This window comes from Ranitomeya imitator, chromosome 6, assembly GCF_032444005.1.
Source record: "Ranitomeya imitator isolate aRanImi1 chromosome 6, aRanImi1.pri, whole genome shotgun sequence".
Taxonomy (NCBI): Eukaryota; Metazoa; Chordata; class Amphibia; order Anura; family Dendrobatidae; genus Ranitomeya; species Ranitomeya imitator.
The window spans coordinates 198,233,286-198,246,210 of record NC_091287.1 but is presented as its reverse complement, the minus strand read 5'-3'; the positions used below and the strand labels follow the sequence as shown (position 1 = coordinate 198,246,210).

At 41.5% G+C, this 12,925-nt stretch overlaps 1 protein-coding gene across 1 annotated transcript in view; it reads left to right on the top strand.

The window, feature by feature from the left end:
- TRIO (trio Rho guanine nucleotide exchange factor) overlaps nucleotides 1–12,925 on the top strand; it is a 2,940,676-nt gene that overhangs the window by 1,754,459 nt on the left and 1,173,292 nt on the right. The window contains 1 exon segment of the mRNA XM_069730426.1: nucleotides 7,628–7,697. Coding sequence (XP_069586527.1) covers nucleotides 7,628–7,697 — 70 coding nt within the window.

Here is a 12,925-nt window from a genome sequence, read left to right as displayed (position 1 = left end):
AAGACATCCAGGCCTCTCTTGAACCCCTCGACTGAGTTCGCCATCACCACCTCCTCAGGCAAGCAATTCCAGATTCTCACTGCCCTAACAGTAAAGAATCCTCTTCTATGTTGGTGGAAAAACCTTCTCTCCTCCAGATGCAAAGAATGCCCCCTTGTGCCCGTCACCTTCCTTGGTATAAACAGATCCTCAGCGAGATATTTGTATTGTCCCCTTATATACTTATACATGGTTATTAGATCGCCCCTCAGTCGTCTTTTTTCTAGACTAAATAATCCTAATTTCGCTAATCTATCTGGGTATTGTAGTTCTCCCATCCCCTTTATTAATTTTGTTGCCCTCCTTTGAACTCTCTCTAGTTCCATTATATCCTTCCTGAGCACCGGTGCCCAAAACTGGACACAGTACTCCATGTGCGGTCTAACTAGGGATTTGTACAGAGGCAGTATAATGCTCTCATCATGTGTATCCAGACCTCTTTTAATGCACCCCATGATCCTGTTTGCCTTGGCAGCTGCTGCCTGGCACTGGCTGCTCCAGGTAAGTTTATCATTAACTAGGATCCCCAAGTCCTTCTCCCTGTCAGATTTACCCAGTGGTTTCCCGTTCAGTGTGTAATGGTGATATTGATTCCCTCTTCCCATGTGTATAACCTTACATTTATCATTGTTAAACCTCATCTGCCACCTTTCAGCCCAAGTTTCCAACTTATCCAGATCCATCTGTAGCAGAATACTATCTTCTCTTGTATTAACTGCTTTACATAGTTTTGTATCATCTGCAAATATCGATATTTTACTGTGTAAACCTTCTACCAGATCATTAATGAATATGTTGAAGAGAACAGGTCCCAATACTGACCCCTGCAGTACCCCACTGGTCACAGCGACCCAGTTAGAGACTATACCATTTATAACCACCCTCTGCTTTCTATCACTAAGCCAGTTACTAACCCATTTACACACATTTTCCCCCAGACCAAGCATTCTCATTTTGTGTACCAACCTCTTGTGCGGCACGGTATCAAACGCTTTGGAAAAATCGAGATATACCACGTCCAATGACTCACCGTGGTCCAGTCTATAGCTTACCTCTTCATAAAAACTGATTAGATTGGTTTGACAGGAGCGATTTCTCATAAACCCATGCTGATATGGAGTTAAACAGTTATTCTCATTGAGATAATCCAGAATAACATCCCTCAGAAACCCTTCAAATATTTTACCAACAATAGAGGTTAGACTTACTGGCCTATAATTTCCAGGTTCACTTTTAGAGCCCTTTTTGAATATTGGCACCACATTTGCTATGCGCCAGTCCTGCGGAACAGACCCTGTCGCTATAGAGTCACTAAAAATAAGAAATAATGGTTTATCTATTACATTACTTAGTTCTCTTAGTACTCGTGGGTGTATGCCATCCGGACCCGGAGATTTATCTATTTTAATCTTATTTAGCCGGTTTCGCACCTCTTCTTGGGTTAGATTGGTGACTCTTAATATAGGGTTTTCATTGTTTCTTGGGATTTCACCTAGCATTTCATTTTCCACCGTGAATACCGTGGAGAAAAAGGTGTTTAATATGTTAGCTTTTTCCTCGTCATCTACGACCATTCTTTCCTCACTATTTTTTAAGGGGCCTACATTTTCAGTTTTTATTCTTTTACTATTGATATAGTTGAAGAACAGTTTGGGATTAGTTTTACTCTCCTTAGCAATGTGCTTCTCTGTTTCCTTTTTGGCAGCTTTAATTAGTTTTTTAGATAAAGTATTTTTCTCCCTATAGTTTTTTAGAGCTTCAATGGTGCCATCCTGCTTTAGTAGTGCAAATGCTTTCTTTTTACTGTTAATTGCCTGTCTTACTTCTTTGTTTAGCCACATTGGGTTTTTCCTATTTCTAGTCCTTTTATTCCCACAAGGTATAAACCGCTTACACTGCCTATTTAGGATGTTCTTAAACATTTCCCATTTATTATCTGTATTCTCATTTCTGAGGATATTGTCCCAGTCTACCAGATTAAGGGCATCTCTAAGCTGTTCAAACTTTGCCTTCCTAAAGTTCAATGTTTTTGTGACTCCCTGACAAGTCCCCCTAGTGAAAGACAGGTGAAACTGCACAATATTGTGGTCGCTATTTCCTAAATGCCCAACCACCTGCAGATTTGTTATTCTGTCAGGTCTATTAGATAGTATTAGGTCTAAAAGTGCTGCTCCTCTGGTTGGATTCTGCACCAATTGTGAAAGATAATTTTTCTTGGTTATTAGCAGAAACCTGTTGCCTTTATGGGTTTCACAGGTTTCTGTTTCCCAGTTAATATCCGGGTAGTTAAAGTCCCCCATAACCAGGACCTCATTATGGGTTGCAGCTTCATCTATCTGCTTTAGAAGTAGACTTTCCATGCTTTCTGTTATATTTGGGGGTTTGTAACAGACCCCAATGAGAATTTTGTTACCATTTTTCCCTCCATGAATTTCAACCCATATGGACTCGACATCCTCATTCCCTTCGCTAATATCCTCCCTTAAAGTGGACTTTAGACAAGACTTTACATAGAGACAAACCCCTCCTCCTCTCCGATTTTTACGATCCTTTCTAAACAGACTGTAACCCTGTAAGTTAACTGCCCAGTCATAGCTTTCATCTAACCATGTCTCAGTTATTCCCACTATGTCAAAGTTACCTGTAGATATTTCTGCTTCTAGTTCTTCCATCTTGTTTGTCAGGCTTCTGGCGTTTGCGAGCATGCAGTTTAGAGGATTTTGTTTTGTTCCAATCTCCTCACTGTGGATTGTTTTAGAAATGTTCTTACCTCCCTTCTGAGTATGTTTTCCTGGGTCGTCTTTGTTCGAGTCTAATGTTTTTCTTCCCGTCCCCTCTTCTTCTAGTTTAACGTTTAACATAACATTGTGTATGATGTGAGAAAGTAACGATCCATCCTGGGCATTGATTCTGATCAAGATAAAGGCAATCCTGAATCCTGGACCAGTGCTGTATTGTGGATGAACAGTGTTGGCAGAGTGTCGGCCGGCCACGTTTGCTCAAGCAAGTTGCCACCTAGTAGATGCATGGCATCACTGAAAATATGGGCTCTCTTCAGGGAAAGAATGACTGCCAATTATCCAATGTGTTTCTGCAGTTGCTACTGCCGTCAAAAGGGACTACATCTACTGCTTATGGCAGTACTTATATAGGTACAGTTAGGTCCATATATATTTGGACAGAGACAACATTTTTATAATTTTGGTTATAGACATTACCACAATGAATTTTAAACAAAACAATTTAGATGCAGTTGAAGTTCAGACTTTCAGCTTTCATTTGAGGGTATCCACATTAAAATTGGATGAAGAGTTTAGGAGTTTCAGCTCCTTAACATGTTCCACCCTGTTTTTAAAGGGACCAAAAGTAATTGGACAATTGACTCCAAGGCTATTTGATGGACAGGTGTGGGCAATCCCTTCGATATGTCATTCTCATTTAAGCAGATAAAAGGCCTGGAGTTGATTTGAGGTGTGGTGCTTGCATTTGGAAGGTTTTGCTGTGAAGTAAATATGCAGTCAAAGGAGCTCTCCATGCAGGTAAAACAAGCCATCCTTAAGCTGTGAAAACAGAAAAAACCCATCCGATAAATTGCTACAATATTAGGAGTCACAAAATCTACAGTTTGGTACATCCTGAGAAAGAAAGAAAGCACTGGTGAACTCCTCAATGCAAAAAGACCTGGGCGCCCACAGAAGACAACAGTGGTGGATGATCGCAGAATAATCTCCATGGTGAAGAGAAACCCCTTCACAACAGCCAACCAAGTGACCAACACTCTCCAGGAGGTCGGCGTATCAATATCCAAATCTACCATAAAGAGAAGACTGCATGAAAGTAAATACAGAGGGTTCACTGCACGGTGCAAGCCACTCATAAGCATCACGAATAAAAAAGGCTAGACTGGACTTTGCTAAAAAAACATCTAAAAAAGCCAGCACAGTTCTGGAAGAACATTCTTTGGACAGATGAAACCAAGATCAACCTCTACCAGAATGATGGAAAGAGAAAAGTATGGCGAAGGTGTGGTACAGCTCATGATCCAAAGCATACCACATCATCTGTAAAACACGGCGGAGGCAGTGTGATGGCTTGGGCATGCATGGCTGCCAGTGGCACTGGATCACTAGTGTTTATTGATGATGTGACACAGGACAGAAGCAGCCGAATGAATTCTGAGGTATTCAGAGTCATACCGTGTGCTCAGGTCCATCCAAATGCAGTCAAACTGATTGGTCGTCGTTTCATACTACAGATGGACAATGACCCAAAACATAAAGTCAAAGCAACCCAGGAGTTTATTAAAGCAAAGAAGTGGAATATTCTTGAGTGGCCAAGTCAGTCACCTGATCTCATCCCAATTGAGCATGCATTTCACTTGTTAAAGACTAAACTTCAGACAGAATGGCCCACAAACAAACAGCAACTGAAAATCACCGCAGTGAAGGCCTGGCAGAGCATCAAAAAGGAGGAAACACCGCGTCTGGTGATGTCCATGAGTTCAAGACTTCAGGCAGTCATTGCCAACAAAGGGTTTTCAACCAAGTACTAAAAATGAACATTTTATTTCAAATTATTGAATCTGTCCAATTACTTTTGGTCACTTTAAAAACAGGGTGGCACATGTTAAGAAGCTGAAACTCCTAAACCCTTCATACACTTTTAATGTGGATACCCTCAAATGAAAGCTGAAAGTCTGAACTTCAACTGCATCTGAATTGTTTTGCTTAAAATTCATTGTGGTAATGTCTATAACCAAAATTAGAAAAATGTTGTCTCTGTCCAAATATATATGGACCTAACTGTACATGTCCAAGCCCATTGGTCCAGAAACAACTGTAAGGGGGGATAATGTTAGGTGTCGAGTTCCCGCCTCTGCACAGGGGGAATCTCGAACCATCTTTGCTGCGGTCTCCCATTCTTCTCCAGCCGCAGTGGAGTCTGCTCAGCAGAGACATCAGTCCCAGCATCTAGCTCAGGCTGATACTGGACGACTGGTTACTACTGCCTTCCAGGCTCTGTCCTTGTAGCCAGCAATGTTCAACAGCAAGCAGGTCTTTCTGGGACTAAGTCCAGTTTTTCCCTTTCTGAGCATGTCCACGGGACGACCTCCCATTCGAGGGTCACATGCTTAGATACTGCAGCACATCCCATTGGTCCTATAGGAAGGTCCTGAAGGTGTTCTTCTTCTGTGGCAGACTCCCATTGGTCCTTCTGGGAAGGTCCTGTACTTGCTGCAGCTATAAAAGGTTTGCATGGCCGCACTGCCATGCACTAGTATACATTTGAAAACGTGTGTGTGTGTTGATGAGTGCAAGTCGTTCTTTAAACATCCCCTCCCTTGTGTGTGACTGCTCGCGAAAGGTGGATGTCTGCTATCTAGCGCCCGGCTAAGCTATCAGCACAAAGCCACACGTAAACAGCGTCTAACTGCTGTGATCGCCAGTGCAGCGCCGTGCGCTATTAGAGCGCTTACCTTACCCAAGTCATGGTGGTTAGTGGCGCCCGCTTGTGTGGCACAGCACGCACTTCTGTGCATATTAGTTACTCTGATACCCCAATTGTGGTGTCGATCGCAAGAGGTCTGCACGAACAAGCCTATAACCTGCAGTAACCACCGATCGACCAAACCGCTGCATGACCAGCTCTTCCCTTGCCTACTGTATTCTCACCCATCCCTTGTAGATTGTGAGCCTTCGCGGGCAGGGTCCTCTCTCCTCCTGTACCAGTTATGACTTGTATTGTTTAAGATTATTGTACTTGTTTTTATTATGTATACCCCTCCTTACATGTAAAGCGCCATGGAATAAATGGCGCTATAACAATAAATAATAATAATAATAACTCTAATCCTGTGTCCTTGGATAGAGTTCTGTGATTTCTTCATACAGGGTGAAGTTAACCCAAGTTTGTATCCTCATTGTACCACCATATAGTCCGTCATTACTGCAGGTTCTATCTCTGCACGGTGGACCCCGGGCTGCCAACACACCTTATTCTATCTATTTAATTATTTGGTACGTTCCGCTAGCCCTAACACACCATAATGTCTAAAAAAAATTACAGACATGGTGCTAGTAGTGGATGTGAAACGTAAATTAAAATAATTTTTATTTATCTCGTTTAAAAACTGAGTTTGAAGATGGGAGAAAACCACCCTCCTGCCCCACAGGGAGCATGGTGTAGGTCTAGTCATATCAAAACATTTTATTGATGACATTTATGTTATTTGGTTGGAGTGGCAGGATTCTCTTACTCAATTTTTAAACATGATAATTAAAAATAATTTTAATTTACATTTCACATCCACCACTAGCACCATGTCAGTACCTTTTTTAGACATTAAGGTGTTCACAGATTGTAATTATCTGGTTTGAACAGAAGTGTGCCGGAGAGAACCGTATGTGTCCTGCGGGAACGCTACAACACTGAGCAACTAGATGAATTTAGAAATGTCATGCTGTATAAACACAGGCAAAATCTTTCCTACTGACTTGACAAAATCGATGAGATGTTTCTTTGGATATTCAACTCCCATCTATTCCATCTAATATGGCGTAAAGTTGAAAGTTCCCCAATTTCAGCAAGTAAAATCAACAGAGACTGTCTTTTATTTCTGTATAGTACTCAATTTTTCAAAATAAATAGTCTTCACATACAATCTACAGTCTTTTTTTTTCATGTTGAGAGTAACCTATGGGAATTTTTTAGTGAGACATAATGCTCCTGATTCTCATTTTATAAACTAACATTTAATGAAAGACTACCTTTCGGCTTCTTAAATCTTATTTTAAATGTTAACGTCCTCCACTTTGCTCCTATTGAGTGTCATGAATACTCACATTTCAGTTTTACACATACCGGCGATTCATCAAAGTGTTTTTGCAAGAAAACTGAGTTAAAATGCTTTCAATCGCAATATTGCTACTTTTGGTGTTTTCGAACTAGTTTTAGGCAGCTCCTGCAAAATGGGCAGAGCTAAGTTTTTGCGTGGCTATGTTTGTCCATCAAATTCATGAAAAATGCTAGCGCCCCTGACTGCACTAACATTCCTGGTGAAGCGCACGTTACTAATAAGATAAGTCAAATTCTTTAAAGTGAAACTGTCAGCAGGATTGTGTAATGTACAGTAAAGACATGGCTGCAAGGGTGCTATAGTAAGATTCCATTGATGCGTTTGGTGAATCCACTTTATTGTTCTTTTTTAATAATCATTTGAAGTTTTCTGCTAATTAGATTTCAGCAAGATTTGCAAGTTTGCAGCCACATAGAGTGAAAGCAGACTTGCTGTTTTATACCAGACAACCCCCTTAAAAAGATGTATTAGAGCTGGGATAAGCAGAGTAGTAAGGTTAGTGTTGAGGTGGTATGGATTTGGATCAAGCGCACAGGTGGTGAGATGCAGTTTGGGTAGAAGGGTAGCAATCCATTCTTTGGTGATGTTGGAGAAAGATGTTAGGCAGTTATGCAGAGGGGTTGTAGGTTAAGGCAATCTCTAATGCAATATGTTTAGTCAGTGGCAAAGAAATATTTTACCAAGTATTGTGATTTAACCTAAAGCTGTTGTAATGTGTTTTTGTTGTTACAGTGTATTTCTTAAGGAGCTTGAAAAATATGAACAACTGCCAGAAGATGTAGGACATTGCTTTGTCACCTGGGTAATCTTTATCATTAAGTAATCTTCATATTTGTTGATTATATTTTTGTTTAAAGGTACTATGTTGTTAACTGTAATATGTCTTATGGCATGTGATATCTTCCACACCTTACAGCATTGAATTTCCCATATTTATAATATATTTGTACTTTAATAAAAATATAAACTGCAATTTAACACATTTATGAAAGTTAATCCCCATTTTGAAAGGAATATGTCACCACATTTGACCTACTGTATCTAAATTATTAGCATGGTCCTACAGTTTATAGACTTCTGAAAATAGTCTTACCCGCATGCCTCATATCAGATGCCTTGTTGTTGAGAAATCATCTTTTGTCATTCGTCATACTGGGGGATATAGAACAATGGGATAACCTGCTGCTACCTGGAGGCTGACATTATTATTGCAATTAAATAAAATTAGCCGCTCTCCAGAAGACCTGCTGGAGCCAGACTTCCTCAGTTTAGTATAGTGTCAGTTGGAGGCAAGTTCTTTTTCAGACCTGTCTTAGGGTATGTGCTAACCACTTAGTTTTTTGTTTTTCAGATTTATTTGTCAGGGTAACATAGTGTAATTTTGCACTGTGTTTCACCCACGTACTGTCGTAGAGTAAAGGCTGTAATTGTTCAGTCCGTATCCTCTCATGTCGGTGTGGTAAGACCAATGCACCTTGACACAGTCGGTGCAGGTACTAGGGTGGAAGTCCATAAGCCAACTATCTCTTGCCGCCACCCCACATTGCCGTGTGCATAGAGCAGAAGATAAGGGGATCCGGAGCGTCAGAACAGCTAAGTGTATCCCTATAATAAGCCGGTTTCTACCCCTCTCTCCCTCCTCCTCTATGGCCTGGATAGATGATTATCAAGAGCTGTGCAGGGGACAGGTGCTGCTTCTGAGGTTCCTAACCGTCCAGCTGGTCTTTCAGCGTTAGTAAGTCAGGGTTAGAATGGACCATTGCAGTAGTAGTGTCTGGATTGCGGTAGCTAGCAGGGGTGCAGTCTTGGTGTGTGGCATGCCCTGGACATTTCTAGCCAATCAGGGCGGCCAGGCTTGCATCCTATTGGCGGCAGTGTCTCAGCACACCTTTATTCGATGGTGGCAAATAGTGTGGGTTGTGACAAGGTCCTGTGACCCCCAGGAGATCAGTCGATACCGTGGTAATCTTTTGTTCCCAACTCACTCTGTCTGATCTCTTTCCACCTCTACTGCTTCTATCCATACTTCTCAAAAAGATCAAAGCAAAAGTGTTCCAGTCATTATCATTGCTTCAGATTGACCTCAGAAGGCCTGGTATTCGGATGTGATCAATCTCCTGGTGGATGTCCCATGGGCTCTTCCAGACCGCCTGGACCTTCTGCCCCAGGGTCCATTTTTCCATCCGAATTTACATGTGTTCAATTTGACAGTGTGGCTGTTGAAGCTGCAATTTTGATGACAGAAGGTCTGTCCGAATCAGTCATTGAAGCTATGATTAGAGCTTGGAAGCCATCCTCATGCGAGTCTATCATCGCACTTGGAGGTCTTTTTTTTTTTCACTGGTGTGAGTCTACCAGTACTTCACCTATCGTGCTGCTCTTCTCCTTATAGTCTGGATTAGAAGCAAGGCTGGCGCTTAGCTCCCTGAAGAGTTTGGTGTCCTCTCTGGCTTTTCTATTTCAGAGGGATTTAGCATCTTTACCCTAGGTTAAGACTTTTCTCCAGGGGAAGGCACATGTCAGGCCACCCTATTGGGCCCTTTTGGACTCTGGGACCTGAATCTTGTGTTGTAGGCTATTCAGTCTCCACCTTTTGAGCCAGTCAGAAAGATCTCTGTGTTTTTTCTTTCTTATAAGGTAGCTTTCCTAATAACAATTACTTCTATTAGAAGGGTCTCGGAACTTGTGGCTCTGTTTTGTCGCGTACATTACCCTATTCTTCAACAGGATAAGATAGTGTTGAGGCCATTTTCATCTTTTTTCCCCAAAGGTGGTTTTGAGCTTTCACTTTAATGAAGATAGTGATTTTCCTTTTGTCCAGCACCATCTCATTCTATGGAGAAGGCTCTGCGCAGCTTGTACATTATTAGAGCTGTAGGATGTTATTGTCACCTGTATCACTTATGCATTCTGATTCCTTGTTTGTTATACCACAGGACCCTCGTATGGGTCAAGCCGCTTCTAAAGCAATCATTGCCCGCTGAATCAAGTCTGCTATTGTACAGACTTATAAGACTAAGGCCAGGGTGGCCCCATTTAGGATTAGGGTCCATTCCATGCGGGTGGTAGGAGTCTCCTGGCGATTTGTCATCAGGCATCGGTTTTGCAGCTCTGTAAAGCACCTACTTGGGCATCTGCATACTTTATCTAAGTTTTAAAGGGTGCTCACTTTTGCCCTTGCAGATACAAGCCTTGGTGGGAAGATACTGCAGGCGGCAGTAGCCCAGACTTCCGCTTAAGTTGTTGGGGAAGACCAGGTGGTAATGGTATGAAATGTATTACTATCCCACCCTAGGGACAGCTTTAGGAAATCCTATTGTTCCATGTCCCCCAATAAGATGAACGAGAAAAAAAGATTTTTTTTTTTACTTACCGTAAAATCAGTTTTTCATAGTCTTCATTGGGGGACAACACTCCTTCACTTGATTGCCCGGTTAGGCATACAGTTATATTTCGTCTTGCCTTATTTTATTTTATCCTCCTGCTGTTTACTCATAAAACTGAAGAAGCCTGGCTCCAGATTATAGTCTGCTGGGGAGGAACCAGTTTTATTTAATTGCAATAAAACTGTCAGCCTCTATGTGGCAGCAGACTATCCCATGGTCCTGTGTCTCCCAATGAAGACTATGAGAAACAGACTTTACAGTAAGTAAAAAATCTATTTTCAGCACTTTATGTAAACGACTTCCTCCATGCTATGGGGAAGACGCTGCCTGGAAGATAGCTCTGCCTCGTGAGCTTATTTTACATGCAGGGGGAGTTACAGGTGTGCTGTGTAACGGCCACTCTTTGCTCCTCTGATCTCATCATAGAGTTGTGTGTGATTATAACTGACATCTGCAGGTTCTCAGTTGCAGCTTCCACCTCACAGGCAAACAAGGTTGCATTGTTGTTGTAATACAGCAGAGCTGAGAGAGAATAAAAAATAATGTTTTTGCAAGATGACAAATTTCAGTTGTCCTGCTCTGTGTTAGTTACTTGTCTCACACTGGTAACTCCCCCTTCATGTAAAATAAGCTCTGGAGCGGATTCCCATGCAGATCAGTGTCCTCCCTATAGCCTGGAAGCTGTCATTTATATTAATTGATAAGGCTACGTTCACATTAGCGTCGCGTCGCTGTTGCGTCGGCGACGCAGCGGCGACGCAGTAGCGACGCGCCCCTATGTTTAACATAGGGGACGCGTGCGTCTTTTTGCACGCGTTTTCCGACACGTGCGTCGTTTTAGACGCTAGCGTCGGACGCAAGAAAACGCTACAAGTTGCATTTTTCTTGCGTCCGATTTCGTCAAAAAATGACGCACGCGTTTGCGCGCGTTTTTCCGTGCGTCGCGCGTTGCGTCGCCGACGCAGGACGGCGCAACGCTAGTGTGAACGTAGCCTAAAAGATGATTTCTCAACAGCAAGACATCTGATATGAGGCATACAGGGATGATTTTTTTTTCAGCAGGCTATAACTGCATGTCCATATTAATATTTGTTTTACTTGCATGCTTACTTCTTTGTTTCCCAAGTTCAATGAAAAAAGGGGAAGTTTTGCATAATAATTAACTTGGCCCTGTGTACATGAATAGAATTTTGTAGGAGCAGATACTAGAAGGTCTCCAATGCAAGAAGAATCTTCCTTGTAATCCAAAACTAAAAAAAAAACATAATATAAATGTACTATAAATTTACAGATGAAGCAATTATTACACTGACAAGCAAAAGGGTAACAATGTTTTGAACTTTTGACTTTCAGGCTCCTTATCTCACCATACACTACTGCTAAGAACGTGAGACTACCATCATTTTTTAGACAATCATCTCTCGTCTGCCTATCTGATACATAAATTTGACTTGCAACTATTTAGCATATGATTAGTTATGCAAATTCTTGTCATGTGTCTGCATTATTTTTTTGTTCTTGGTGGTGGAAAAATCATTTTCTTCCTGTATACTACAAAATACAACCTGTTTTCCCATTCCCTAATAGCACAGTGTGTTATAGGTTGATTCCCAAGCGAAAGGTCCCTGTTTTGAATAAAGGAGCAGCCACGAAGAAGATTTCCCAAGAAATTAGTAATCGCAGCTTCCAGCTCATCGATAGCAATCTCTTAGCCAAGGAAATTGCCAAACTGCATCATGTGAGCACCATGACAGTTAGAAGAAAACACAATGAAGTTGGTCCATACTTTCAAAAGCCAAAAGGAGGACGTCCAGGCAAAATATAAGAGTCAACACGTCTCTTCATAAGGTCAACCAGTTCTGGCGCTACAAACACGGCAGTGGAGGTGACTCATATGCTTCGTAATAGTGAGATAAATCAAATAGTAAAATTGGAGAGACAAGAAGCGCAAATAGGGTCTTACCTGATCGCCAAGTGGTATAATACATTGTAGGTATGCTCACCTGATAGGGTTGTTACAGTCACAAATCCTATGGAAGCATAAAAAAAAACAAAAAAGAGAGTGAACCACCCAGCAATATATCTAACCCCTTAGTGGCCACCAATACGTCTTTTTACTGACCTGTTTGTTACAATAGACTAAAAACCCCTTGATGGGTGACAATCCTGTTACTGTCAGCTGTACACTATAGCTGACAACTTGAGGCATCAGCCACGATTTATGTTGGTACCGACTATAGTTGTTTAGCCCCTTAAGTACTGTTGTCAATGTCTATAGCACGTACATGGTTAACAGTGTGTGGGGGCTAACCCAATCTTCACCCTAAGATCTTGATTGTGGTCCTGTTGTTTGCCATGGCAATTCATGGCCAAATAATGGCCTTAAAGTCTGACGACTATAGTGGCCTGTTCAAACGTCATCAACATTTTGATGGTAAAAATGAATTTCTTCATTGCTGTTATGCCACTTTGCAGTAATTCCTGAAAAGCATTTGAAGGGTTAATAAACTACCAGAAAGCTATTTTGAATGCAATGAGGGGTGCAGTTTTTAAATTGGTATCACTTTTGTGGGTTTCTAATATATAGGACCCCCAAAGTCACTTCAAAACTTAATAGGTTCCTAAAAAAATGTTTTGTAAATTT